This window comes from Coptis chinensis, chromosome 2 (assembly GCF_015680905.1).
Source record: "Coptis chinensis isolate HL-2020 chromosome 2, ASM1568090v1, whole genome shotgun sequence".
NCBI classification, from domain to species: Eukaryota; Viridiplantae; Streptophyta; class Magnoliopsida; order Ranunculales; family Ranunculaceae; genus Coptis; species Coptis chinensis.
In genome coordinates this window covers 23286940-23314243 of record NC_141457.1, presented here as the reverse complement: position 1 = coordinate 23314243, position 27304 = coordinate 23286940, and the positions used below count along the sequence as shown (strand labels likewise).

Sequence of the window (27304 nt, the reverse complement as noted above, 5' to 3'; positions counted from 1 at the left end):
AAAATGTACGATCGAGCCATAAGTTTGCTATCTCGCGGAAAAGATTTTCATATGCTATAAGAAAATTTTGTGATCAAATTAATGAAGAAGAGTTGTTTTGATAATTAACATAAGCAAAGACTCCATTTTAGTAAAGAAAATCATCTCGCAGCAACTAACTTTTTTTACGGTGGCTATTAAAAAAAAAAAAAAAAAAAAAAAAAAAAAAAAAAAAACCCCACGACAACAACCTTTCGTGGGATATGGGATCTCGCAGCAACCCGATGTTGTGGATTGTGCGATCCCGCGGCAGCTGCTTTCCATTAGTATTTTTTGTGTGTTTAATGGAAGGGTGTTAGTACCTTTGAATTGGTCAGAGGGGTGCTAGTCCCATTTATGGGGGTGTCAATACCACGGCCCTTAATAATATGTCATCTTGCCTGCAAAACTCCAAACGTCATTTCAATATCATTTCTTGCAGCTTCTTGACACTGACTAAAGACCTTTTCATGAAAATTTGTTGGATAACGAATGGATTGAACAAATATGCCCCATTTAGGGTAAATACCATCAGCAAGATAATATCCCATATTGTAGGTATTACCATTCACATTAAATTTAACATCAGGAGACTCACCTTGCTCTAATGATTCAAAAATATGAGAACGATGAAGCACGTTAATATCATTATGCGAACTTGGTAAGTCGAAAAAGCAATGTCATATCTAACAGTGTTTGTCTGCAACGGCTTCAAGCACAAGAGTTGGTTCCTTCTTGTACCCCACATGCTACCCAGCCCATCCAGTTGGGAAGTTCTTCTACACTCAGTGCATACAGTCGATTGATCCAAGCATTTCTGGAAAACCCCTTTCACCATTTTCAGCTAATATCCTAGCCGTGTCTGCCTCAGTTGGCCTTCTCAAGTACTCTTCCTCAAATGCGGTGATTATTGCTTTGCACCAACGCTTAAGAGAATCAGCTGTTGTAGAATCTCCAATTTGAAAATACTGATCCGTTAAATCAGATGAACAACCAGTTGCTAATTGTTCAACTGCAGCTAATCCTTTCTGCAACCCAGAAATTGCTTGCCGACCCAATCCATCCACCCTGTCTTGGACGTAGTCGTCGAATGCTGCAACAGATTTCAACATATACGTGAAAAGCTCTCTTTGCATCCTGTACCTTTGCCTAAACTTATGAGGAGGCCACCTACAAGGTGTTGTGAAATAATCCCTCAGTATATCATTTTTACGTACATCCCCACTATCTCTAAACGTATAAGCTTTGCCCAACACAGATCCACCTCGCTTGTCTATATCTACATCTTCAATGACTGTTTGACCTATTAATGCCCTAGCAATGAATAATAACTGCCTCCTCCTCCTCCTCCTAGTCATATCATTATGCTCATATCTTACTTTTTCCATGTAGTCATCTTGAGCGTCGTCAACACCAGAAGACGAACTACTACTAGCTGCCCATAAACTTTGGTTGTATACAATTTTATCTTGTCTAGACATATTTTTTCAATAGTGATTATCACTTGGTTATGGGGAAGAAGATGGTTGTTTGATCTGGAAGAAGAGAAACGAAATATGTAGTAGTCATATATGTAATAGCTAGATTTTGGTCCACTCTCTAATTGACAACACATTTTATCCAAAAGATTTTGACCCACTCTCTAATTGACAACACATTCTATCCAAATGTACTATACCCTCAATAGTATCATCAATAATTTCAATGTACAAAAGCAGCAGTGGAGGTGACCTGTTTTCCAGAAGGGATGTTTCATTCTGTCTTTGTATACCATACGGGATGTTTCATTCCGTCCCGGTACTATATCAGACAGAATGAAACATCCCACCTCCTTCTAAACCATACATATTTCCTTTTGCCTGTGGAAGCAAGAAGGAATGAGGAGAACTGGACATTTTTTTTAGAACAAGGATAAAAAAGGAACGGAGTTGAGAACATATTTTTGTGATAAAACACACTTGAGAACATAACCATAATAAAACTAAATTATAATTTCTGAATTTTTTTAAACATAACCTCCTTTGTTTTATTGACATATTCATATACAAAACCTGCCAATATTTTCCTAAACATCTACGGCAATAAAAAAAAAATTACAAACAACAATCCCAAACGACATATTACAAGTAACGGCACACAGTTATTACAAACAATAAGAATTTAACTACGAATAACTATTGAGACCTCCTCCCCCTACCACAAGCCTGACTCAAAGAGCTCTCCCCCCTATGTCGTTGTCGCTTTTCTGGTTCAACCTGAGGTGTGGCCCTTCCTAACGAAGTAGCTTCCTCCAACTCTTGTACACGTCTCTGAAGCAACACCATTCGATCTCGCTTAAGCTGTAAGTATTCAAAACTTTGACGAGAGGCCTCTATGAATTACTCACGCATGGCATAAGTCGGAGAGTTATAGTTAAGGAGCTCCAACCTTACTTCCTCCTGATTAACAAAACAAAAGCATGTTACATGTTAAAGTGAATAAAAATAATAAATCATGAATAAATTTAAATCATACTAACCATGTCTAACTGCTCAAACTGTTATGACAAATCTGTGACCAATGCGGCGTTTGTTGGTGGAATAGGTATGTTCATCTCTTGCCCCTAAGAAGTAATCATACTCCAGTGCCAAATGTTAGACTCATCAATTATTTGTGGAGTTCTTTGCGGCATCTCAATATCATGAAACACCCTGGGCTGTGACTGTGGCAACTCTACTCCTTCTGGGAAATGAATGTCATGCCTCAATGCTTCGGAAGTAACCCCGTCAAAGTTGGGCCCCCGGTAACGCACCTAGCAAGAGACCTCGACCAACCCTCTTCCAATATAAATCATAGTCTCCCGTAAAAATGTAAACTACTGCGTAAGGCCAATCATTTGGGTTTGCTCTATAGTGTGCAAGAGTTGCAAGAGGAATATCAGAGGCTGTCATATCTATGGGTGGTGGGTAAGGTATAACAATCTCGCCAGATACTTGACGCCAACATCGGTCCCCAAAGTACCATGCAGTTACTGACCCTACAAGTATCACTCGTCGCTGAGAAAGAAACCTTGCTCTATGACACATATATGACAATCTACGGTTCTCAGTGTTCTCTGGAATATCTGGAATATCCTCATAAGGGGTCTGAAAGATGAAGGAAGGGGCTTAGGGTTGCCACTCAATTTGTGTAGCTCCTGAAAGCTCAATCTGTTGACGAGTGTTATGAATATTATGAGATAGATCATTATACCACCTCTGCCTACGATGAAGCCTCCATGCTTGAAGACGTGGAATTAGGTCATGAGTCTTATTCTGTTGCAACGACTTCAACACAAGATGCATTACGTGAAAATATTCGTACCACCAATATTGAATCAATAAATAAAATATAATATCAATATAAATATAAACACGTACGGCAACATTAATAACTAGATAAATAAATGAGATGAAACAATAACTTAATAAATGAGACTTATCAGTATAATCCAAACAAAGCCGCACAAATTGCCTTTAACGACTTTAGTCTCAACTGCGAGGTCTAGCCAACGGTAAAGGTACACCAAGATTGATTGGCCCCAGTCATAATCCCACATCCTCTCTACGTCTAAGACAACGGCCATCCACCCGATACGTAAGAAACTATCAGAGTTTCCAATTAGTACCGCAGCAACAAAGTAAAAGAGGAAGGCACGTACATATTCTTCGATCGACTCAACGCCAATGTGATATTCCCTCGGCTTCTCCTTTAGCCTATTTAAGTATCTCGAAGTAAACCAACTCATATTTATACCTCTTCTCTTAAAGTGCTCAGTCGATAATCTAAAGAACATGTCGTCCTCAGCATCTTCTACAATATCAAAACCTTTAAAGAAACTCATTGTAGTAGTAAAAGCCTCCAAATTTTCATCCAAAGGTACGACATCTCCATAACCAATATGGATATCCATGAGCATGGAGAAATCAAGAGGGGTAATCCCAAGCTTATCCCATGGGAAATGGAACGTGTGGGTAAATTGCCCTAAATTTGAATCTAACAACCTCCCAAATAGTGTGGTGGCTATAATGTTAGTAACCGTGACAAAGTTAGTGTCTGTCTTTGATCTCAAACAACACCACTATGACATGGCATTTGAAAGTGTACAACGCATTTTCCATAGGTGTATTGCCTACATTTATTTTACACGCAATACAACAAATTATTCAACACGATATAATTTCAACTCAAATTTTATTAACGTAATGCAACAAATTCAAACTAATTACTAATATAAACTAACAAAAATAATAATAATTAAAATAAAAAAAATTCTAAAACTTACTTGAGACGCTACCACTCTATTTGCTACGTGTTGGACGGATGTTGACATTAATGGTGGGTGTTGGTCAACTTCACAATGTGGTGGAAAGTTAAAGCCAAACTCAATTTCGTCCACCTCATCCACATTTGGAGTCGTTGATGACAATCATTTTTGCCCCTTTTTTTTTTGGTAATTTTCTGTTTTCCAAACCATCTACTACACTCTTGATGTGGTGAGACAGGTGGGGAATCATTAGGGGGTTGAGAAGTCATTAGGTGCGAGGTTTATTTTCCAAAATTGAAACAAAATCATAATGGAGGTGGAGAAGATGAAGTGATCTCACCTGTTTGGAGTTTGTTATATTAGACTTATGGGACGAGATGTTTCATTCTGTCTCGATGGAAAACCATTCAGACGGAATAAAACATTACGTCCGAAGTTATAAAGTCACCTCTGTATTGGGCAACCCTTCGTAGCTTTTCACCTTAAAGGTAGCAAAAGGGGGAAATTGGCCTACGTGGAGGTCACAACATGCTGTCTGCATTGGGAATGCTCTAAAGACCAGGCTACTAAAGGCTCTTTTTGAATTGGCCTAGGGAAGCCCAATTCATATTTATTTATCTATATTTTTGGCTATTGAAGCCGGGCGCAGTATTTATTGAAAGAACACAAAAAACATCTGCTCAACTTTAGAAAACAGCATAGTACTGACTAGTTTTACCAGAGCAAAAAAAAAAAGGTATTTGTTATTGACAGACCCCATATTGTGTTGGGTAGACCCAAAAAAAAAACAATTATTACAAGTGTGTCATTGGTCTCAAAAAGTCCAAAAAAACAATTATTACAAGTGTGACATTGGTCCCAAAAAATTGAATTCGAAAACCCCAAACTTAAACGACCCGGCTAGGTCGTTCATTATACAAACCCAACGATATGGCCACACCATTTAGACTAAGTCCCAAACGATGTAGCCAAGTCGTTTGGACTAAGTCTCCAACGATATGGCCATATCGTTTGGATTAAGTTCCAAATGACTTGGCCACACCGTTTGGGACTTAGTCCAAACGTTGTGCCCACACCGGTCAAAAGGCCAAAAAACAGATCTTTATATTTTTTTCAAAGTTCAAATCCCAAACGGTGTGGCCACATCGTTTGGACTAAGTCTCCAACGATATAACCACACCGTTTGGACTAAGTCCCCAACGATATGGCCGCACCGTTTGGATTTGAACTTTAAAAAAATATAAAATTCTGTTTTTTGGCCTCTTGACCGGTGTGGGCACATCGTTTGGACTAAGTCCCAAACGGTGTGGCCAAGTCGTTTGGAACTTAGTCCAAACGATGTGGCCATATCGTTGGAGACTTAGTCCAAACGACATGGCCACACCGTTTAGGACTTAGTCCAAACAGTATGGCCATATCGTTGGGTTTGTACAATAAACAACCTAGCCGGGTCGTTTAAGTCTGGGGTTTTCGAATTCAATTTTTTAGGACCAATGGCACACTTGTAATAATTATTATTTTTTGGACTTTTTGGAACCAATGGCACACTTGTAATAATTGTTTTTTTTTGGGTCTGCCCAACACAATATGGGTCTGTCAGTAATAAGACTAAAAAAAAATAGAGTACTGGACACAATTGTACATTAGAAAAACTGAAAAACAGACCAAAACCATACTTCAAGAGGATTCGACAAAAGAATGTCTACAAAGGGTAGTCAATCCTCATAGGATTCAACATCCACACGACTAGGGGTGTCAAAATGGCCCTCAAACCCTTAGCCCGTCCGCCCCGACCCGGTCTATAGGCCGAAAAAACCCTCAAAATGAGGCCCTCACACATTCGTGGGCTGGGCCAACCCGGCTCTCAAGCCTTTGAGGGGAGGGTAAGGGCCTAGACTTCGAAACTTAAGCCCTCCCTTAAGCCCGGCCCTCATTAGGCCCTCAACATTTATTACATATATTTTAATAAAAAGATTTACAATATATTTCATTTTAACATTAATATACTAAAAATTACTTAAAAAAACGTTTATCTATTAAGTTTGCCAACCTTATAATTTCATTATAATATTTTATGAAATGAATTTAATTGATCTTAATTGACTAATACAACTTTAACAAGTTTTTTTTAATAGTTTGAAGGTTTAATTGTGAAGTGCATTCAATTTTATCATTTTTAACTAATGTTTCTAAATTTATTTTGTAAATCAAATGTATAACATAGTATCCGGCCCTCACGTTTGGCCCTCAAGCCCGGCCCTTCAAGCCCTCTCGAGAGGGTTGAGGGGCGGGTAAAGGCTTTGAGATTTAAGTATTAGCCCGACCCGACCCGGCCCTCGAAGTAAATGAGGGTAGGGCTGGCCCGGCCCTCAAAGCATGAGGGCTTCATTGTTTGAGGGCCGGCCCAGCCCATTTGACACCACTACACACGACTCATTTCCTTTCATCGAGGTGCTACTAATTGGGAGCATTTAAGTTTGATCCTTCGAACCATCTTGCTCTTACGCTTCTGCAGGTCCTTCTATTTGGGCAGATCGAAACAAGACAGATAAATTGTCTTGATGGTGCTCTCAATAAACTCCCTAGAAAGCATCGTGCATGTTTACCTTGTAGTTTAAATAACGAAAGAGTTAGCACAAAAGAGCCGCAATTATGTAATTGTAAGGGAGAAGATACAGAAAAAGAAAATTACAAGGAACAACCTGCTAAAGATGAAGCAAAGCAGTTTTAGAGATCACCATAACCCCCAAGTACTGGCAGGTCAAAAACAATGACCCACGCTCTTGTCACCAGTCACAACGAGATATCTAGATCCTCAATGATAAGAGACTTGAATCCTTGGCACCTATAATCAGCAATAACTATGAGCACTGAGGTGGAATTCTCTTATGTTAGTGGAGGATTACATCCTTATAATTGTTTTTTGATAAGTAAATTTTATTCATTTGGATTCAAACGGGGTACAAGTGAGAAAATCTCACTTACAGGACGCAACCAGTGCACTAGAGGACTAGACAACTCCCAAGTCCTCTAGCAGTTCCACAAAGCTCATTAAAAGAAAATTTACACCCCTGCGGTGACCCAAAGGCCCCAAATTTCTACCTATCAATAGCAAAAATGTCATTGCTAGCGATACATTTGGTTAGTCAACATGATCATCTTCATGTTCCCTCTCTACGATAGATTGATTATAGTCCAAATCAATCCCCTTAGTTTGTTTTATCCCACAATCCCTAGTATTATTTCTATGTAATTCCCCAAAAAGCTTTTCAAGGCCCATTCTTCCCAATCCAAATGATATCCCCAAGTTGCTTGCCAATGGCAGGACCATGTATTTGATCCAATCGCGAGAGTCATCAGTGTTTTGGTAACTGTACACTCCATTCGCAATTTTAACAAAATTCCCTTCATTAAAACTTTCGTTATGCAATCTCAGAAGGCAATCTTCGAATCCAATATTTTCAATTGAGCCAGTCCCAAACGCACCAGTTCCCACAACTAAATCCTCTTCTAAAGACGAGACGAAGGCCACAGATCTGATACAGCCTTCTTGCTTTTGCTCTGGTCCTCCTTTGAGCTATGCCTTGCCTTCCCACAGCGGACTCTGATAAATCGCAATTGTCTGCTGAGCGTACTGGACCAAAGTGTGACCCCCCATGTACCTGCAAAGTCTTTTTTCCTCTGTCCATGAACGCCATTTCTTCTCTTCTTATGGGTAGTAATGTTTAAACTTGGATCAAACTAAATAGTCTATCCTGAAAGACACTTGGGTTTGTGTTTTGGGGATCCAAAACTGGAGTAAGGACCACTTCTGGAACAGAGGTTGATAAAACATCAGTACTTGCATTAGCAAGTTCCCTATCACCCGTATGGTCAATCAATAGACAGTCAGATGTTGAACCCTAACTAGACTCAGTAGTTGTATTATTCTCTTCTTCCCTATAGTTAGCAAGCCCCCGACTTACCTGATTGGAGAATTCAAATTTTGAATCTTGAATTCCTTCCTCGACGTCTTCAAAACCAGGTGCCCTACTCAACTCTGGTATGACGTCAGCAAGGCTTGTTGTAAGATTTTGGGACAACCCTTGGGTACCATATATAGAGGGACTGCAGCCTTGGTTTGCTACGTCGTCAATTATCCACTCTGGCCACTTTAAGGTTTCTTCTTCCTCCACATCGTCGATCTCGATATCAATCTCCACCCAAGCAGAAAATATGTATCCTCTTTCTTCCAAGCTGATAATTCTTAAAATGGCACCCAAGTCAGTAACTTTGACTTTAACCCATGTTTTCTTTCCATTAAAGTTCAGGAAATACTCTTCAATCGCTACCAAGTTACCATACTCTTTTTATGAGGGACTGAACTATTTCTTTGATTCTGAGATGTAAATGAATGCCCGAAAGAGCCAGTGAGAATTCTCTGGTTTCAAAGATGATTTCTGGATTCCAGCAATTAAAAATGACTCCCCCTTCCCCAAATATAAGAGGTAGAACTTCATCAATCTCTCCACCTCTCTCACAGACTGGACAAAGATCAGAGCTCCTCCAGATTCCATAACTCTAGCATCCACAGTACCAAACAGTCTCCAGATTACATTTCACCCCATTTTTAGAGCAACATAACACCGTTGTCACCCACCATATTGAGTTCAGGACGGCGCCTTTTGATGTCACCACCACTTTAGGTCTACCAGGACCCCGAGCTTCCGCCGACAACCAATTTGAAATGTTCAAAGAAGAAGAGCTCTTTCCCCTTGGTTCAATTGAGAATCATCTGTGCTTGGAGTTTGTCTCGATGTACGCTGATCTTGGGCATTTAAATCGAGCAATTACAGAAATGTCGACCCACGATCAGCCCACCCCTTTATATCCTAGCCAGACGGAACACACACATATTAGGGTCCTTTCCTTTAATGTATACCTAGTGCAGACCAGAAAATTAAGGAAATCCCCCTTACTGTTCTTTCGAATAGTACCGGCTAGCTTACCTGAGTTGTCGGTGTGGCAGTGGTAGATAGGCACCCGATAGCTCAAAGGACCAACAGAACTTTGACAGACAAGATTCCCTAACCATCTTCCACCACCAACAGTGGTGGAGCAAACAAAAACCCCCTACTGCACCTTTCAGTTAGGCTCAACTCTTCCCCACCATACGAAACATTCCCCCAATCTACTTCAAAGGATTTATCTTCCATCACTATAAATCCCCTCTCTGTTAGCAGCAACAGTTGTGAGTTGTGACTTGCATTGGCCACTCTGTGTGATACAAAAGTGATTGTGCTAATGTAGAAATGCTCTAGAAGTTAGTATGTTCTAGTGTTCTACTATGTATGCTAAGAATCCTTCCTCTCCGAACAATAACAATCTACCTGTAAACTAAGAATCTCATAAAATCATGGCTTTCCTTGAATAACCCTATTAATAGTAAAGGAACATCATTTTCACATGCGAATTTATAATACTTATAGTTTCTGGCATTCTTCATAGAATTATAGCTAATTACTTGAGCAGTAATGGAGTTTTCCAAATCTTTGTTCCTTGCTAGGACTACGCTCAGAAGAATACTATCACAACTCACAAGTCATATCATATTCAAGTAGGAAATACTTTCTTCAATAACCATTCTCAAATTCTTTTTATGTTTTGCAAATGTGAGATTGATTGCGATTCGTAAGAGTGATATTATACTAAATGGACCACTCACTATACAACCAAGGAATAGTTACTTTCGGATATTTCAATCCTCAATGATAGAGACCTGACTCCTTGCCACCTATAATCAACAATAACTGTGAGCACTGACGGGGTATACCCTGATGATAGTTAAGTTGGAATAGTAAATCCTTGTAGTTCTGATATTCTTTATAAAATCATAATAGCTAATTACATCTGCTGTAATGGAAGAGTTCCCAAATCTTTGGGGATGAGGACGGCCTCAGCTTCACTCCCCCGTTTTATCCTTGGTAGGACTACGTTTAGAAGAATACTATCTACAAGTCAATCATATTCAAGTAGGAAATATTTTCTTGAATAAGCATTCTTGCTTCAATTTTTATTTTAAAGAATTTGAAATTTATCGTGATCTGTAAGAATGATATTTTACAAATGGACTACTTGCTATACAACCAAGGAATAGTTACTTCCCAAATAATTTCATTATAACGAATATTTTAGACGAAATTTTACAAGAAGAAAATATGAAATAAAAATCTGTATCTAAAACTAAACCATCTCCTCTAAACTATCGATTTGGTGGATATAGGTATTAGATAAGATGTCCAACAAACTCCAAAATACATTGTTCAAGCTGATAAAAAAAAATACAAACAAAAAAGTGGAAGGCAAGCATAGAGTCGTGTGATTAATATTTTATTATAATTAATACTTTAGACTTTACAAGAACAAAATATAAAATAAAAATCTGTATCTAAACTAAACCATCTCCATTAAACTATCAATTTGGTGGATATAGGCATTAGTTCAATGTCCAACAAACTCCAAAATACATTGTTCAAGTTGATAAAAAAAAAAATACAAACAAAAATGAAAGGCAAATGCAGGGTCTTATAAGAAAAAAGAAAATTGTATAGTTGTAAAGTGAGAAAAGGAGTATACCTTATTTCTTTTGAGAGGCCAAATCATTATAAAAGATAGTCCTGCAAAATAATAATCATAACAAACATAAGAATTCAAATTTTAACAGGTTATAACTTATAACATAACAGTTATAACTTATAATTAGAATAAAACTGAGCTTGAAAGAATGTTATTCATCATAAAGATTTCTTGAAATGAGATTTCGTAAAAGGAAATGAGAACAACATTGTATCTTTTGACCTTTTTTTGCCTTGAAAAAGAGTCCCTTTTTCCACAACTTTCCTCCATTTTTGTTTTTGCCGTATCTTCACTATTCCTCAATGACAAATCTCAACTCAATATCTTCACCTTCCCTCTATCTTCCGCAAATTCTAATATAAAGAAATTTGGGCAAATTACTCTAAAGCTCTTTGCATGTGATTTAGGGTCCTTGTTTAGTAGTAATTATGGAAACGGGTACAGGAAAAGTCTAGAGTCCTTTTTAACTTTATGCTTTCAAATTGATATTTCAAGTAATACTTTTTAAGTGGAAATTTTATTGATAATGATAACGGCGGGATTAAATAATTGGACAAGCGCAAACAACAAGGCGCTATGAAGTCCTTTCCTCAATAGCAAATCCTATCTTTCTAAACACAAACTTCGTTGGAACCAAATTTTGTCATAACGCTATTCTTGTCCATAACCTTCCTCAAGTCTCGGTAGTTCAACCGATCATTGTTCCAAGAAAACCGAAAAGTGTCAAAACTAAACGGAATGAAACAATGTTGGTTAGCTATACAAGCTTCCTCATGCTTCTCTATCTTCCCCGCCACGCTTCTCTTAGTCGCTTCTCCCACCTCAAAGACTCCATTCCCAAGCCCTACCAACGGAGGGCTCCAGCTACATCAACACACGATGTCTCCCTCGGACCAACAGTAGATCAATACATCCAGCAGTCGTAGATCTTCCCTCATTCGGATCGATTGAGAAAATTAACGGAGCCTCCTTTTTCACTTGTACCTCCGTAATCGCATCATCACATAAAATATCTCCTCGACATGATCATGTCGGTATTTGAAACCCGGAAAATGTCCGAATGCGGCGATGGTCCCCGAAAAGCATCTAGTCTACTCTTTTGCAAATAGGGGCATAGACCACCATCGAGTACAAAGGAATCATGAGACGGTACCGAGAATAGAACGATACTCCACCGGCGACATATATCATCCAAGTCCCTCCATCTAATAGCAAGTAGAAAATCCTTTGCGTGTTCTGACCGCAAGCATCCAATGATCGCTTTCCGACGAAAGCAGATAACACAAAACTCCCTCTCAAGACCGGTGAACAATCTTACCATAGAATGCTTCCGCCAAAACTTTTTGTGGTTTTGAGGGGACGGTAGCATTCACGTACCATAGAACCGAGGTCAAAATCGGGCGGATTACATACTCAATGACCGCTAGCAACATCAAGAATCTCATCCAAAGGCACCGCCCACAACTCGAAGAATGTGGTTCAAGCTCGGTCCGACAACGAGGCCACAAAAGCAAAAGTAGAGACATCGCTGGCACAATAAATACCTAGCCCACCAAGACATACCGAGTGTCGATAAACGCCAATCCGCAAATCACCGGGCAAGGACCATCGAAAACCACAATACCCCTCAGAGAACACTGCGGAGATGCCGATCAAAAGTCTTGGTCAGCCTCTAAAAAGGGATGGTGGACAAGTCGCGAATCATAAAGACCAACTTAGAGAGCCCAAAGACAAGCACGTAAGAGAACTAACTCACACCGTGGATCTTCCAAACTAGCTAAACGGGTCCATCAAAGTCACAACCTTTTCAACACGCCATGCGAGCAAGGCCCATGACAAAGGATGAATCGGTCGACCGCACCTCCAAGCAATCGACTCCCTCGAGGGACGAGATAAATCTGAAGGAAAGAGACCGTGAGTGGAGCGTCGTGGATCCAAAGATGATGGCCAAAATATCTCGGGTTTAGCCACATTAAGAACCGTACCCCGTAAGAAGGTCCTTCTTCCCGTCAGATCATACCCAAAGCCGCCGCCACCGCTTCGTTTCTCCCGATCGAGTCCCCATCATCTAGATACCAAGCCTCAGCATCAATCGACAACCGGATCGGATCCGCGAATCGTGGGATGCAACACCGGTCTGAAAGAGAAGGGGACCCAAAGGGTCGCCTTGCTGGACCCCAGTAGCCGACCATATGTAGCCATCCCCCATATATAACCTCGCAGGTTGACAATACAAGTACTCAACCCAAGGGGCAATAGCTGGGCAACGGATACGAACCTCTCTCAACATGGTAGTCCGATCAACCATGTTAAAAGCATTCTGAAAATCTACAAGCAGCATCGAAAGAGAGGTACTATCACTGTTAGCATACACTATGCGGTTGACAGCGTGCAAAATCGCTTCTGCTCCACCAGAAACACCAACCCCATATTGAAAATCTTGTAAGTATCCTACCACATCTTTGGAAACTCCTCTCATCGCAATCTTGGAGACCAAACGACGCCAAACCATCCCCGGCTATGGGGCCATAGATCTAATACTATTATCCGGCTTGAGAAGCGGAGTAAAAGCGGAGCACACTTCGCGCAATGAATTCCTCGCTAACGGTACCGTGGACATCGACCACAGAAACCAAAGATTCACCACGAGGGGTCAATGCATCTAGCAAATCAGACGATATAGTCGCTGCTGCGATACTCATGGCATCCAACAAATGCCGAGCTCGAAGACCATCCCGACCACAAGAAGTACCTTTTCGAAATGACCTAATACATGACAATGACAATAGTCTCTCTCTACCACTAAAGGGGCTCAAAGAAAGGGAATAGTCGGTCTTACTACGGTGGTTGTCGCATTGGGTGCTTCTCCTCTAATGCACATATAGTCTCCGCGAGATTAGATGCAACTCCCCGATGATGATAACACTTTAACGGCTGCAGAGAAAATGTCCATCAGCAACTTTCTGTAGGCATCGACGCACATTCTGAGTGGAGGCAGATTTCCGAGTTGGTTGGAATGAAGGAGGCTCTATGACAGACTCTAAAAGACGAAACATCCCGCTAGGCTCATTCCATGTCGTCAAAGCATGGAGAATTTGTTTTTGCTGAAAGTTTTTCCTAGTGCCAGAACGACGTTCCTGACGATTCTGTGGTTGAAAAACTTGCAGGGTGCAACGTGGCAAAAGGAGGAGACGAACCCAAGGCATAACTGAACTAGGATCAATTGTAATATCCCAGAGAGCCGATTTCAGTGCACCAGAAAAAGCCAATCGACAAGCACGTGGTATACTTTTCACGGTTCGGAAAGGTATACGAAATGCATCATCCAAAAGAATTTCTCATTAAGAGAAGAAGGAACAACAAGCGGGTCAGGGGTATCACCACCACCCCTCTGTGTCGTGGATGCAAGATCTATAGTGCGGGATTAGGAGGCGGCTGTGGTATGCCCACAATGAAACATGGGGATTCCCGTCTCCATCAAAACAGGTGGTGATATGATAACATCCGGATGACGACCGCGGTATACCAAGTGCGTGGATACCAAGACAACGACCACACATCCATTTGTCAATAGACTTTAAAGAATTCTCCAATAACAAATACAAATCACAATCATCCTTAAGTTCATCCCGTACCCTATCAATACTCAACTGACAACCTACGTGTTGTTTATCAAAATGCGTGAGAAAGTAGGGAATAGTAAAACCATTACCGCTTACCCCATTAGTGCATCCATGACGATCTCGGAAAGGGCAATGAACACGTTTCTTAAGAGGCAGGGCAATAGAACTAGAAGAAACAACATTCTTCTTTCTCATATCCCAAACCTGTCGATAAGTCATCAAAACCCAAATCCAATCACACAAAACCCAAAATAAGCAAATCCCAAATCCTGTCGGCAAGACTACAAACCCCAAACCTCATTTAACCAACAAACAAAACCTAAACCAAAACCCTTCCAGCAGAACAAGGTACCAACCTAAAAAAGTTTATCTCCGACAACCACAAAAACCAAACAAATGAGTTCACCAAACCAACCCAAACCTAACGAACCTAATACAAGTCATTTCCTACTCCCAAACTAACCCAAAACAAATATGGGGAGGTAGTGGTTGGACCCTTATGGCGGAGAGTCATGGGGTCTGGGGTTTTATAGCGCGACGAAGGTAAGAGATGGTGGTGGTGGGATGTGATAATAGATTAGGGAATTAGAGATGGTGGTGTGCCAAAGGTGCGGCGAACAGTGGTGAAGAAAATGGCGGCGAACATTTTTTTTTTTTTTTTTTTTTTAGGTTATGGCTGACCTCAACCTGTATTAGAAGAAAAGCTGGGATACATAGTGCCTATTCTATCTCTATAATATGGTGTAACTTTTCATCTAGAGGAAGAGAAAATAAAACAACACCTTCTTCTGGCGATCTATACATTTTTAAAAGGTAGTCAGCTGCCCGATTTCCTTCTCGAAAGATATAACTAAAAGAGCATTTAACAAATGTGTGAGTAATACTTCTAATACAGGCAGCCATATTAGAACAATACCATGGGCAGCGCTCATTCCCTTTCAAAATGTTTATGGCTCCCAGAGAGTCCGAGTTGACTTCCAGATTTTCTATACCCATCTCTTGGGCTTGCTTAAGCCCAACTTCAATGGCTTGAATTTCCTGATGTATGACTGAGTTCCTTGTCGAGCAACCTGCATAAGCGCGAACAACATTCCCCAAGCCATCTCGTATAGTCCCTCCATACCCACTTCCATTTTGTTGGACCGAACCATCAGTATTGAGCATGTAAGCTCCCTGTTCCGCTGACTTCCACCTATACCAAAGAACTTCCTGAGGTTTGAAGTTCATTTGCAGTCCCAACCTATCAGCCAGAGCTCGAAGCGAGTAAGAGTCTTTGACCTCTGACAGATTTTTCTGAATGTACAGCTTCATTGTGGCCATAATCCTTGAGGTTAGCTGTTGGGTCGTCAACAAGATGTTCTTCTTCTTCCGTCTGTTTCTTTCTCACCAGAGTTCGTGGACAGTGGCTCCAATAAAAGCTTTAAAGATATCGACACAGGTGGTGTTTTGCCGACATAACCTGAAAATACTATACCATTCAGAAGAGGAGTCTTTGACTAGCTCCCCTAGTCCAAGATTTTTTTTCACAGAGGCCCAGAACTGTTTAGAGTAGTGACAGTCAAAGAATAAATGCTTTGAGTGCTCAAGATATACCGCAGAGATTCAGAGAATTGCAAGGTCTTCCTCTGTATCAAGCAATCTTGAGTGGGAAGACAATTTGAGAGCAATTGCCACAATGTAAACGAGAATTTTGGGATAGAGAGCTTTCCCCAGACCACTCTGTACCATTTTACCTTTGGTCTCTCTTTTTGCAGAACTGCATACGCTGATTTTACTGAGAATTCTCCCGAACTACTCGGTGACCAAATAACTTCATCTTTGTCTAGATAACAATTCACTTCCGTACCCAAGATGAGGATTTTCAAGGGACTGTCGGAGATAGATGTCACCAGAGAGGACCGGTTACCTTGATTCAAAATATCACTCACCTTTGCATCCTTTGGTAGTGCAAATGAGTTTCTCGCAACTGTTGATTCCCAAAGTGGTTGACTTGAGCACCATGGGTCATGCCAGAAGGAGGTGCTAGTCTCGTCTGCTATAACATATCTAACATATTTTCGAGCAATGTTTCGATGCTTTAGTATCCCCCTCTATACCCAAGAGCAGCTTGCCGGTGTTTTCATAGTCCAAAAGTAAGACTGCTTTATCTGTTGGCTCCATGTCCAGTTTGACCACAGTGATCCATCCTTCTCAGCAAATCTGAAAATCAGGCCACAGTAAGCCGCCTTGTTCCAAGTTCTAGCATCTATCATACCCAGTCCACCTTGCTCCTTAGCATACCTCAATACTTCATGGCTGGCATGATGCATCTTTCTTGTCATATTGGGACCAGACCATAAAAAACGGTTGCAAATCTTAGATACATTATCTAGAACTTTCTTTGGTAAAACAAAGGTTTTTGACCGGTAGACTTGAAAGGATGAGAGAACTGACTGGATAAGTTCAAGTCTACCGGCCCTTGACAAGGATATATTCTTCCAATTAGAGATACGTGAAGTCAATCTCTCTACCAAAGGTAGACAATCTCGTATACCTAGCCTTAAAGAAGTAAGAGGTAGTCCAAGATATATAAGAGGCAGAGATATAAGGGGTATACCCAAAGCATTAGCCAAGTCCAATCCTGCTTCATGAGACATACAACCAACCAACAGAGATGATTTTCCTGAGTTGATATTCAACCCTGTGAAGAGCGAAAACTGTAGAAGAATTTCCTTTATTGCAAGAATAGAAGCCATATCTCCTTTGCAAAAAAGCATAGCATTGTCCGCAAAAAATAAGTGAGAGATACTCAACCTCTGGCATTTAGAATGCGGATGAATGTGTCCATCATAGAGAGCTTGATTTAGAAGGCCAGAGAGCACCTCCATCACCAAGACAAATAGATACGGTGAAATTGGGTCGCCCTGCCGAAGTCCTTGTTCATCTTCAAAGAATCCTTCAGATGTTCCATTGATGTTAATGGAATAAGAAGGGGTGGTGAAGCACATCATTAGCCATTCTATAAAGAGAGGAGGAAACCCAAATCTCTGCAAAATCATACCCATAGCTTCCCAATTGACTGAATCAAAAGCCTTCTTTATGTCTATCTTGATTGCACAATTCCTGGTTCCATATTTACTGGTGTAACCTCGTATAAGCTCATGCGCAAGTATAATATTATCTTGGATGTTCCCCTGCTGGTACAAAGGCGGTAGCCAAAAAGAGATTAAGAGTGGCATATATTCCTTCATCCTGCTTGTTAGAAGCTTGGCCACACATTTGTAAATAGTGTTACAGCAAGCAATGGGCCTGAATTTATCAACCTTTGAAGGTGCAAGATTTTTTGGAATCAAGCAAAGAAGAGTGGAGTTTATACCCCTTGATATGGACTTCCGATTGAACATATGCTGAATTGCAAGAGAGAAGTCTTCACCAACTATATCCCAGGCTTTCTTAAAGAAGAAAACATTGAAACCATCAGGCCCAGGCGTTTTGTTATCATCCATAGAAAAGAGTGCCTCCTTGATTTCCAAGATATCGAAATCCTTGTTCAATCTAGTTGCACTCTCAGGTGGCAACTCCTGAAGATTAAGCTGCTCCAGAAACCGAGGGTTACAAGAGGGTGAAGAAGAAGTACCCAACAGATTTCTATAGAAAGATATGAAAGCCTGAGCAACATTAGCCTGGCCCTCCTACTGATTTCCTTGAGTATCCAAAATAGACCAAATGTTGTTCCTTGTCTTCTTTTCCTTTACAGCATTGTAGAAGAAAGTGTTACCTTTGTCACCAAAGGATAACCAGTCAGTGTTGGTCCTCTGCATGAGATCATACTCCTCCATAAGCATAAGATCGCAAAGCTCAGATCTACGGCTTCTGCATATGCATTTGGATGTCTTCTAGATTGGCCTTGGCAGCTACCACTTGATTTTGAAGATCCGTGGAACTAAATCTAGGCCAGCCTTTGAGAGCTTCCTTGAACATCTTTAATTTCTTACAAAGCATGAACGATGGATTACCTTGTCTAGGGATAGACCAGCACTTTATAAGAGTGTCCTTGAAGGAAGGATTCACAACCCAGTAATTACAGAACCTGAAAGGTGCCCTGCATGAATGAGAGTTGGAGATCGAGATAACTATAGGCGTATGGTCAGAAAGACCTTGCGGTAAAACTTCCACTCCAGAAGTTGAGAAATGGGTAGCCCACAAGGAATTGATAAGACACCTGTCTATCTTAGACCATCTCCGCATAGAACCAGAACCATTGTTAGTCCAAGTAAAGAACCCTCCACTGGATTTATGATCATAGAGACTTACGGTGTTGAGACAATTTGCAAAGGGAGTAGTTTCCCTAGGGTGCACCAAGTCAGTACCAATCCTCTCATGAGAATAGAGGACATTGTTAAAATCACCAGCCACACACCAAGAACCCGAGAAGGATGTGTTAAGACTGATGAGATCTTGCCAGAGAATCAACCTTTCCGCTCTTTTATTACTTGCATAGACTACTGTAAAATGAAACATCTGCGCTGAAGCAAGGATGGTGACCTGAGCATGTATGAATTGATCGCTCTCCAAAATCTTTTGAACCCCAAGAATTGAAGGGTCCCATGAGAACCAAATGCGTCCAGCAACTGCACTGGAGTAATTATGTTGAAACTTCCAAGGCGGGCGTGAGATTTCTTGATACTCAAAAAATTTGCTTGCCGAACTTTCGTTTCCAAAAGGCAAAACAAGCTAGTTTATTCTTGATTAAAGCATTTAGAGCCTTCGCTTTATTCACATCATTTAAACCCCTAACATTATGAGTGCAAATCTTCATGGGATCATCTTTTGTTTTTCCTTTGTTACCCGGAGCCTTTGGCCTGCCTCTACCTCTTTTCCCGAAGTTCTGCGGTTGTTGTTGATGTAGTCGGGCTCCGATGAATCCAACTTGAGACGGCATATTCAATCTTGTGACTTGCGGAGAGTCCACAATATGATCATCAAAAGGTTCATCATGCGTCTCCGAGATGTCGTCATCTATACCATCCTCCTCCATGACTAAGGCTGCATATGCATTATTGTCAACATTAAATTGGAAAAGATCCTCAGCCGATACGGTACCCTCCTCCTGTTCCAGGACTAACTGTGGCTGTTCATGTGTTGAATAGACAACCACTTCTTTTCCTCGGGAGTTTCCACTGGGCATTGCTGAGACTCGAGATAAGGTAGGGCTACCTGAATTTCTCAAAGAAAAGGGAGAATTTCCAGGCAGATTGTTCAATGAAGAGCCATCAGAGGTTGTTCTAAGAAGTCGAGGAATATTAGGAGTGGCCAGTAGAGGGCCCAGCGAACTAGCACTGTCCTTGTTATACCGAGAAACCAATACCAAGACTCTCAAATGGCAAAATAACATGTGCTACTTTCGCATGCAACGCTCTCTCAGAAATGTGTACTGACTAATATAGGGTGAGGTTGATTGGTTAGTTTTGCTACACTATAAGGCATGTGCTCTTATGTATTTTCGAATAGATCACTCTAACTGTCTAACAGAAACTTGTGCTGCTTCCAAAGTTAGGAAGGCATGCACGTTTATGGCTGGCTTCACAACACTAGCTTTGCAAGTTGCAACACTACAAATGCATGTAATATTTCTAGAACACAGCGTATGCATTTTAAAATACTAAACAAGGCAAAGAAATGCAAATAGAGGTGCATTTATAAAAATAAGGTTGTGTACCATTTCTGTAGCATCTCTTACGTATCCTAATCCATTCTAAGAAGTGTCCAATGATAGCCCTCTTTCAACCCATTGTTTTGGGTGTGTTGACTATATTCATTGTAAAGAAATAGAATTCGCCATCATCTTCAACTTCCTCCAAAACATCTTCAAGAAAGTTCTTCACACATTTTTGGTTCCCTTCGGTTACAAATGTCTACAAACAAGATATAACCTATTAAATTTAACAAAACAAAGTAAAAAATCAATGATTCGTAAATAAATGATTAATAGAGAACATTTACCTTACAAGCTATTCTTAATGGCTTGAAATTGTGCATACTACCAAGTAGGTTATAAGAAGATAGAGATTGCAACTGACTCGAGATATGCAGCACAGATTCTGAAAAAGAAAGAAACCATGCCATGGACTGTTGAAAATGAGGTGATGGAGATTTGGGACTTAATGCAACAGCTTAGCCAAGTGAAGGTTGTTCATTTTAAAAAAAGGGAGTCTAATAGAACTGACTTTTTAGCCTCCCTAAGGGGTCTAGAAGGGAAAGATATCTTACATGAATATAGTAGTAATACTGTTTATGTAAGAAATAGAAATAGCTTGTTAGCACGAAAACATAAATATTCATTAAGTGTTAGTAGAGTTTTACCAAGTTGTGTAGGCAATGCATTTGTCTCCTTTAAAGTTTTCTTTTTCCACGGGTATTTTCTGTAATACCGGTATTCCATGGCAACGTTGTAATCAGGTTGAAGGAGTTATGAAAGTATTTTGAATTCATGTCATTACCACTAGCAATTTTGATGCTTCAGAGTAGTGTGGTTTATAAAATCCCCACGCCTTGACGATAACAATCTCATTAGGAAATTTAAAATTAAAATTGGTCAGACAAACTACCTGGAGTGACACCAAGTGAAACATGTCCGGGTCGTCGTCGCAGGCAAGTTTTATTTGGGAGGCCGGTTTAATTGCTTGAATGTCTCTCTCTTTGTCCATATCTGGCGTCTTCTTTCTTCACTGAACCATCTAGATAGGGAAATAATAAACATTTATTTATAAAAATTTAACTTACATAATACACAAATAGATAAGGATGATAAGGCACTATCGACCTACCATCCATTCCACAATCCCCGACGCTTTCAACAATAATCGCAACAGGAGATGGAGTTTGTGGATTATAACTTATTGAACCTGCTTCCTCGTCAACGAAGATTGGAGCTGCTTGCTCAATCGTCTTCATCTTCTTTTTGGCCGGAACATCTATATACGCCACAAAATTAAATATATTAAAAAGGTAGATCAAATAGGCGTATATAAAGCATCTTCTATTTTAAGAATTCACTCTATAAAGCAACAACCTCTATTTGAACATTCTCCACACAATTTTAGACCATCTCTAAATTAACTCCCCATAATTAGTCCATGTAAAGATAAGAGCAGGGGTAGTTATCTTTTTTTATTTATTATTTTTTTTTGCAAGGCAAATTCAAACTTTCAAGATGGTAATAAAAACACATTAAAGTTGATACCACGAACAAACTTCATTATCCTCTCTCTAATGTGCCTTCCATGTCCACGGAAGCAGGGAGTGCCTCTGTGCAGCAAAAGGCGAACACGGCCAGGGCCCAGGAGTCAAGAGTAAAGACACCCTGCTTCATTGGAAAACCCTATCGTCACACCCTCCCATGATTTTGAACACATAACCCCTGAACTCCTCATCAAGAGCATCTCCATTAACCTCCTATGAAATCCTCTTATCATAAAATGCTCGGAGTTTCTGGTCATGATTTGAAGCTTCTTTTGAGATCCTGTAGGGGGATTTGCAATATTGAACTTCATCTTGCAGACACAGTTTTAGGGTTTCTCTGGCAAACAGGGGGTCTACCACCTTGTTTTTCTTCAATGTTCTAAAAGACAGTAGGCAGATAGTGGGTTTTATATACACACCAGGGGGTTTTATTTGTTTATTTAAATACATAATAGTGTAAATGTGTATGTATATATATGAAAAATGAAGAAATAAAACTTTATAAACTTCTTAAAATGCATTTTAATGAAATGTGACCAAAACACGTGTCATGATTCAAACAAAAATGCATAAGAGTTTCCAAACCAAACATGTTACATGTCAGGTATTGGTTGGGACAAATCATTATCCACCAAGACACTAGCTTGCATAAAACCCCATTGAAACTCTTAGCAATTGTGTCATCTCCATGTGTAGGCCTTCCAAAAGCCCTTCCCATAGCAAAACCCCATTGAAACTCTTAGAAGTTGTGTCATCTCCATGTGTAGGCCTTTCAAAAGCCCTTTCCATAGCAAGTAGATTCTTTACTTCCCAATACTCAAGATTGAGCCCTGGAAATCTTGAGTAATACAAGAGCATGACTTTAAAATTGTTTATCAATAGAATACTTAGGTGCCCACTGATTTAATCTCAAAGTTTGCTTATCAAAGATCCGCCTTTGTTCCCAAACCCTATGGTAGTCACTTTCATCAGAAAATGTTACCATGATATAGCCTCTACTGAGAGGGATTATCAAACATTCTTTTTTGGGTGCCCAACTGCCCATAAATCCTTAGCGATGAACCTGGCCTTTTAAATTTTGATCTTTTGGAAGTCTAGTCTATCTAATAATGCAAACTTGCAAAAGTCAGGACTTTTATCCACTTCTTCTTTAATTAAGTTAAGTTAATACAAGTTGAGGTGTCCTAAACCCTATAAATATATTTTTTTTAAATGCATCGTTAAATTATGAATTTGAAAACACGTTTACCTTCAAGCATGCCTTGCATATCACATTCTGCATGCACTGAGGTGAAAATGTTCTCAACCGAACTAGCAGAATTACCTGCGTAACCAATTGTCACAAATTCCAGCTCGTAAGCATCAATGATAATAATTACTTGGGGAATTCAATTCTTTGATGCATATATATATTTAAACAATTCTAGGTTACCATTACGCATTTCTGACTCGACTTGGGGACTACCACTCTCAATGCCTCCTTCAACATTCTCTACAAATCAGTTCAAATATGTGTTTATTTATTTACACTAAAGAGTACATCACTAATTCGAAAAGATTGTACATCACAACATAGTACTTACCACCACGAGAAGCAGGCGGTGTTATAGTCAGAGACTCAGAGGCATATTTTCATCTAAAGGAGACAATTGCACATCAGTAAGCGAAGTGAAGCAACCTGCAAGTAAATCAGATGGTGCTCATATACTCAACTATTATCCTTACTCATTTATGCGTAGAATTTAGATGAAGTTACACCCCAACTCATAATCAATTGTCAAATTCCTAATGAAGACGATATTATTGATAACTTGATTGACTCAATTACAACTTCTACATGGTGAGTTTATATAGACTCACATATGTGCAATGGTCAAGAATCATTAACACATGTCTTGTACAATCTTTTTAGAGATATGCATTTGTATACGCAAACTAGACTTAAGGAGGTAAAGAACTCTGATGTCAACACATGTCTTGGACAACCTTTACAAAGATATGCAATTGTATATGCAAACTAGACTTAAGGAGATCAAGAACTCTGATGTCATCACACAGCTCCTGCTAAGACTGGGGCTAAATGTGAGTACGAGACAAAACAGTGTAACCCAGTGTATTTGGTTCAATTTGCATTGCACGGTTCAGAATATTTCTCGCACTTAATGCCTACATAACATACACAAATTAAGTTACAGTTTGTTTTGCATCTTATAAGCTAGTAAAGACAGGGCATATCGTACAGTATATCGTTAGAATGTCTAAGACAGTACCTTAAATTCATTTGAATGGTAATGATTGTGACGCCCCGAGACCCAACACACATCCCGATGACAAGGAGTGAATCTTGAGGCCGACACCATCCAAATTCTAACGAAATTTCGGCGGAGTTTCCTTTGTTTAATCGACATTTCGTATACAAAAAACCTGTCATAACCTGGAAATTCACAAAATTCAACTTTCAACAACCACATATATATATATAAAAACCCACTTCATACTTAATATCAATGTATCCAAAATGTTAAGTGTAACTATTACTCCAATACATCGAGTATTACATCAAAATGAATTGGCTCTCTATATATACAACAAAAAAAGAGCTATACCCTCTCCTATACAACCAAAGGAGCTAATACTCTCTATAAACAACAAAAGGAACTAATTTCACCCTATACCATAAAATACTTGACCCTGTCCCTCATCAAGCAAAAGGAAATCCGCCCAAATCCCCATAACCATCATCACTAGGGTTAGGGAATACCTCCTCCATAAATGGTTCTATTTGAAATGTTAATGTAGGATGAGCAAAACAACTATGCCCAGTAGAAACGTACATAACCAATAAATAGTTTACTTATAGAAAACATTTAAAACATGCAGGGTTTCCATAATAATATCCAAATATCGTGACTATATAATACATCACTAACTAGTAGAAATCATTTCGACATGCTATTTTAATATTCAAAATATAGTTTTCACAATCATCATACAACTATTGTGGCTGCTGCATCCTATTAGAATGGTGAGGGTACGACTGGTACTCAGCCCCAGTCACAAGCATATCTCGGTTCAGTACTTTCCAGTGTGAACCATGCACCGTTGTTTTCCTGATTTTACCGGCACGGAGCTGAAATGCCGTTGTTGTGTTCATACACACAAAATCCCCAAAGCTTTTAGGACTCAGGTGGGCCCTGTGTCTACGACCCCGATACGGGCTGTCACCTAACTTACGGAGGTCAACCGTTCGACGACTGCAGACTGCTCAGGATCCTGACACACATCCAGGAGTGGACTAAACTCTCACTCCTCGCGTCTAAACCTCATCGAGGTAACATGTAACCTCACACAAGCTAAGCACCATACAGCGTGACACGTACAAACATGGTTATCTAGAAAAGTAGAAAAGGAATTCCCGGACTATATCCCGTGATGCATCCCTTTAAAGGTGGCCCACCACCTCGAAAGGTGTACACCACAGTTGGAATCCTAGAGCGAATTGCTGTCTTCGGAAATGCGACAACAGTTTCTTTTTTATAGGAATTCACAATTCCTTTTCTAAATCCCCTCGTGATAAGCATATATATATATATATATATATATATATATATATATATACTGGTATTACCGGTCATTTCCAAATACTATAGATACATATTTAGTTTTTCTTTTAAAACTGTTGGTTCTGTATCTGTGAGTTCCTGGATTTCCAACAATCGAGTAATGCAACCTAGGACTCCCAAATGGGCCAGTCATAGTAAATGACAACCGATGATTCCCAAACGGCGAATCATTGTAAATAACAACGAACCATCCGTGGAACAATCCAGAACCTCACACATAGTTACAAACAACCGGGTAATCCTTACCTGTATTACAAAATCCATCTCTCTGTCTCCTTACTGAGACAAGAGATGAGTATATATATATATATATATACTCGTATTACCGGTCATTTCCAAATACTATAGATAAATATTTAGTTTTTCTTTTAAAACTGTTGGTTCTGTATCTGTGAGTTCCTGGATTTCCAACAATCGAGTAATGCAACCTAGGACTCCCAAATGGGCCAGTCATAGTAAATGACAACCGATGATTCCCAAACGGCAAATCATTGTAAATAACAACGAACCATCCGTGGAATAATTCAGAACCTCACACATAGTTACAAACAACCGGGTAATCCTTACCTATATTACAAAATCCATCTCTCTGTCTCCTTACTGAGACAAGAGATGAGAACCCTTCCCAAAACCAGTTTTGCTCTTTTAACAAAGAAAATAAATCTCCGCTACCCAAATTTCGCAAAAACCATTTCACACGAAAGCTATTCATATATTTAGTTTATATCAAGTAAATACAATGCAAAACATGAATATCACATATACATGCATGGTTGATATACAAACTATCTTTCCCAATTTAAAACAATCAAATAATGCATGAAAATAAGCATGCTACATATTGGTATGTAAGTTCCTACCTTAGCAAGCTCCGTTCTCCTCAAGCCCACTTAACCGAATCGAGCCTGCTTAACCGAATCCACTCTTATTTAACTCTTATAACAGCATATACACGTAGGTTATTAGAATTTATTGAACGAACGCGAAATTCTTATCTAACGTAAATCGAGAAGAATCTCGATGCTAAGAATTCGGTTTCAGATAATTGTTCCTCTAACTACAGTTAACAAAGCTACATGCCATTTCTAGCACTGTACCTCTGATAGGTCTCCGCAGGCTATTTCCAGCCACTGCAGGTCCGATCCTCACGTCAACGCCAATCATATCACTTCCACTAACAAGTGAGATTTTTCCTAACTCCAACAACAACCAAGTCCACACCTTCAATTCACATTAATTCTAACAATAAAATCGGTGGGTGCTTCTTCTCCTCCACTCAATAATCAACATGAACTGCTTAAAATGGAGTGAATAACAAAAATTCTTACTCAATCAGTAGGAATCACTCCTTTAGCTTGCTTCTTCACCAATATTGCTCAACTCTAGCTTCTCCAAACTGCTACTGCCAAAATTAAAACCCCCCTACCATTATTTTCAGTAATACATCACAAGCTATCGAAATAAGTTTAAAAATTTGTTTGAAATGAAATTAAACTCACCTCTCTCAGCGATACGATGAAATTCCAATCAATTTGAATCTTCACGCTTGGGTTTAAGTTTTCTAAGATTGGGTGTGAAGAATTGTTGGTTTGGATTGATTGAATTTGGGCGAAATGGAGTTTCTCTCTCCTAGGTTTTCAACTAGCGAAATGGGGAAAAATTTGGGTGTGATATTGGGGTTGTGCGATTTTGTCTGGTGCGATTCTTCTAAGTTTTAGCTAAAAAGACCATCCTACCCCTTACCTTGTAATTTAGCATCCAACAAGGTTTTGATCCCCGCTCTCGCGTCCAACGCCCAAGTTTGCGCGACGCGATGATAATTAATTAAGTACATTGGTCGTCGCAGGACTTGCCCAGTTCTACAATTTCCGAGTTTATAGGCGACAGACTCCTATTGACTATGCAAGTAGTTAGTTATG

The 27304-nt window shown here is 39.7% G+C and overlaps 1 protein-coding gene and 1 long non-coding RNA gene across 3 annotated transcripts; both read right to left on the bottom strand.

Moving 5' to 3' along the window:
- Positions 1-803: 803 nt before the first annotated feature.
- Positions 804-1499, bottom strand: LOC147515426 (uncharacterized). Its single transcript, XM_086592905.1, has one exon. The coding sequence runs from the start codon at positions 1497-1499 to the stop codon at positions 804-806; it is 696 nt and encodes a 231-aa protein (XP_086449031.1).
- Positions 1500-1991: 492 nt separating this feature from the next.
- Positions 1992-11399, bottom strand: LOC147515425 (uncharacterized). 2 transcript variants are annotated; one of them, XR_015210457.1, is made up of 4 exons: positions 11141-11394; positions 10919-10959; positions 2537-3323; positions 1992-2456 (listed from the first exon to the last, which is right to left on the bottom strand). It is a non-coding gene; the product is annotated as an uncharacterized LOC147515425 (long non-coding RNA). The 2 variants fall into 2 exon arrangements; XR_015210455.1 differs by lacking the exons at positions 1992-2456; positions 2537-3323 and adding exons at positions 5572-6909; positions 7006-7148 and having other exon boundaries at positions 11141-11399.
- Between the last annotated feature and the right edge of the window lie 15905 nt (positions 11400-27304).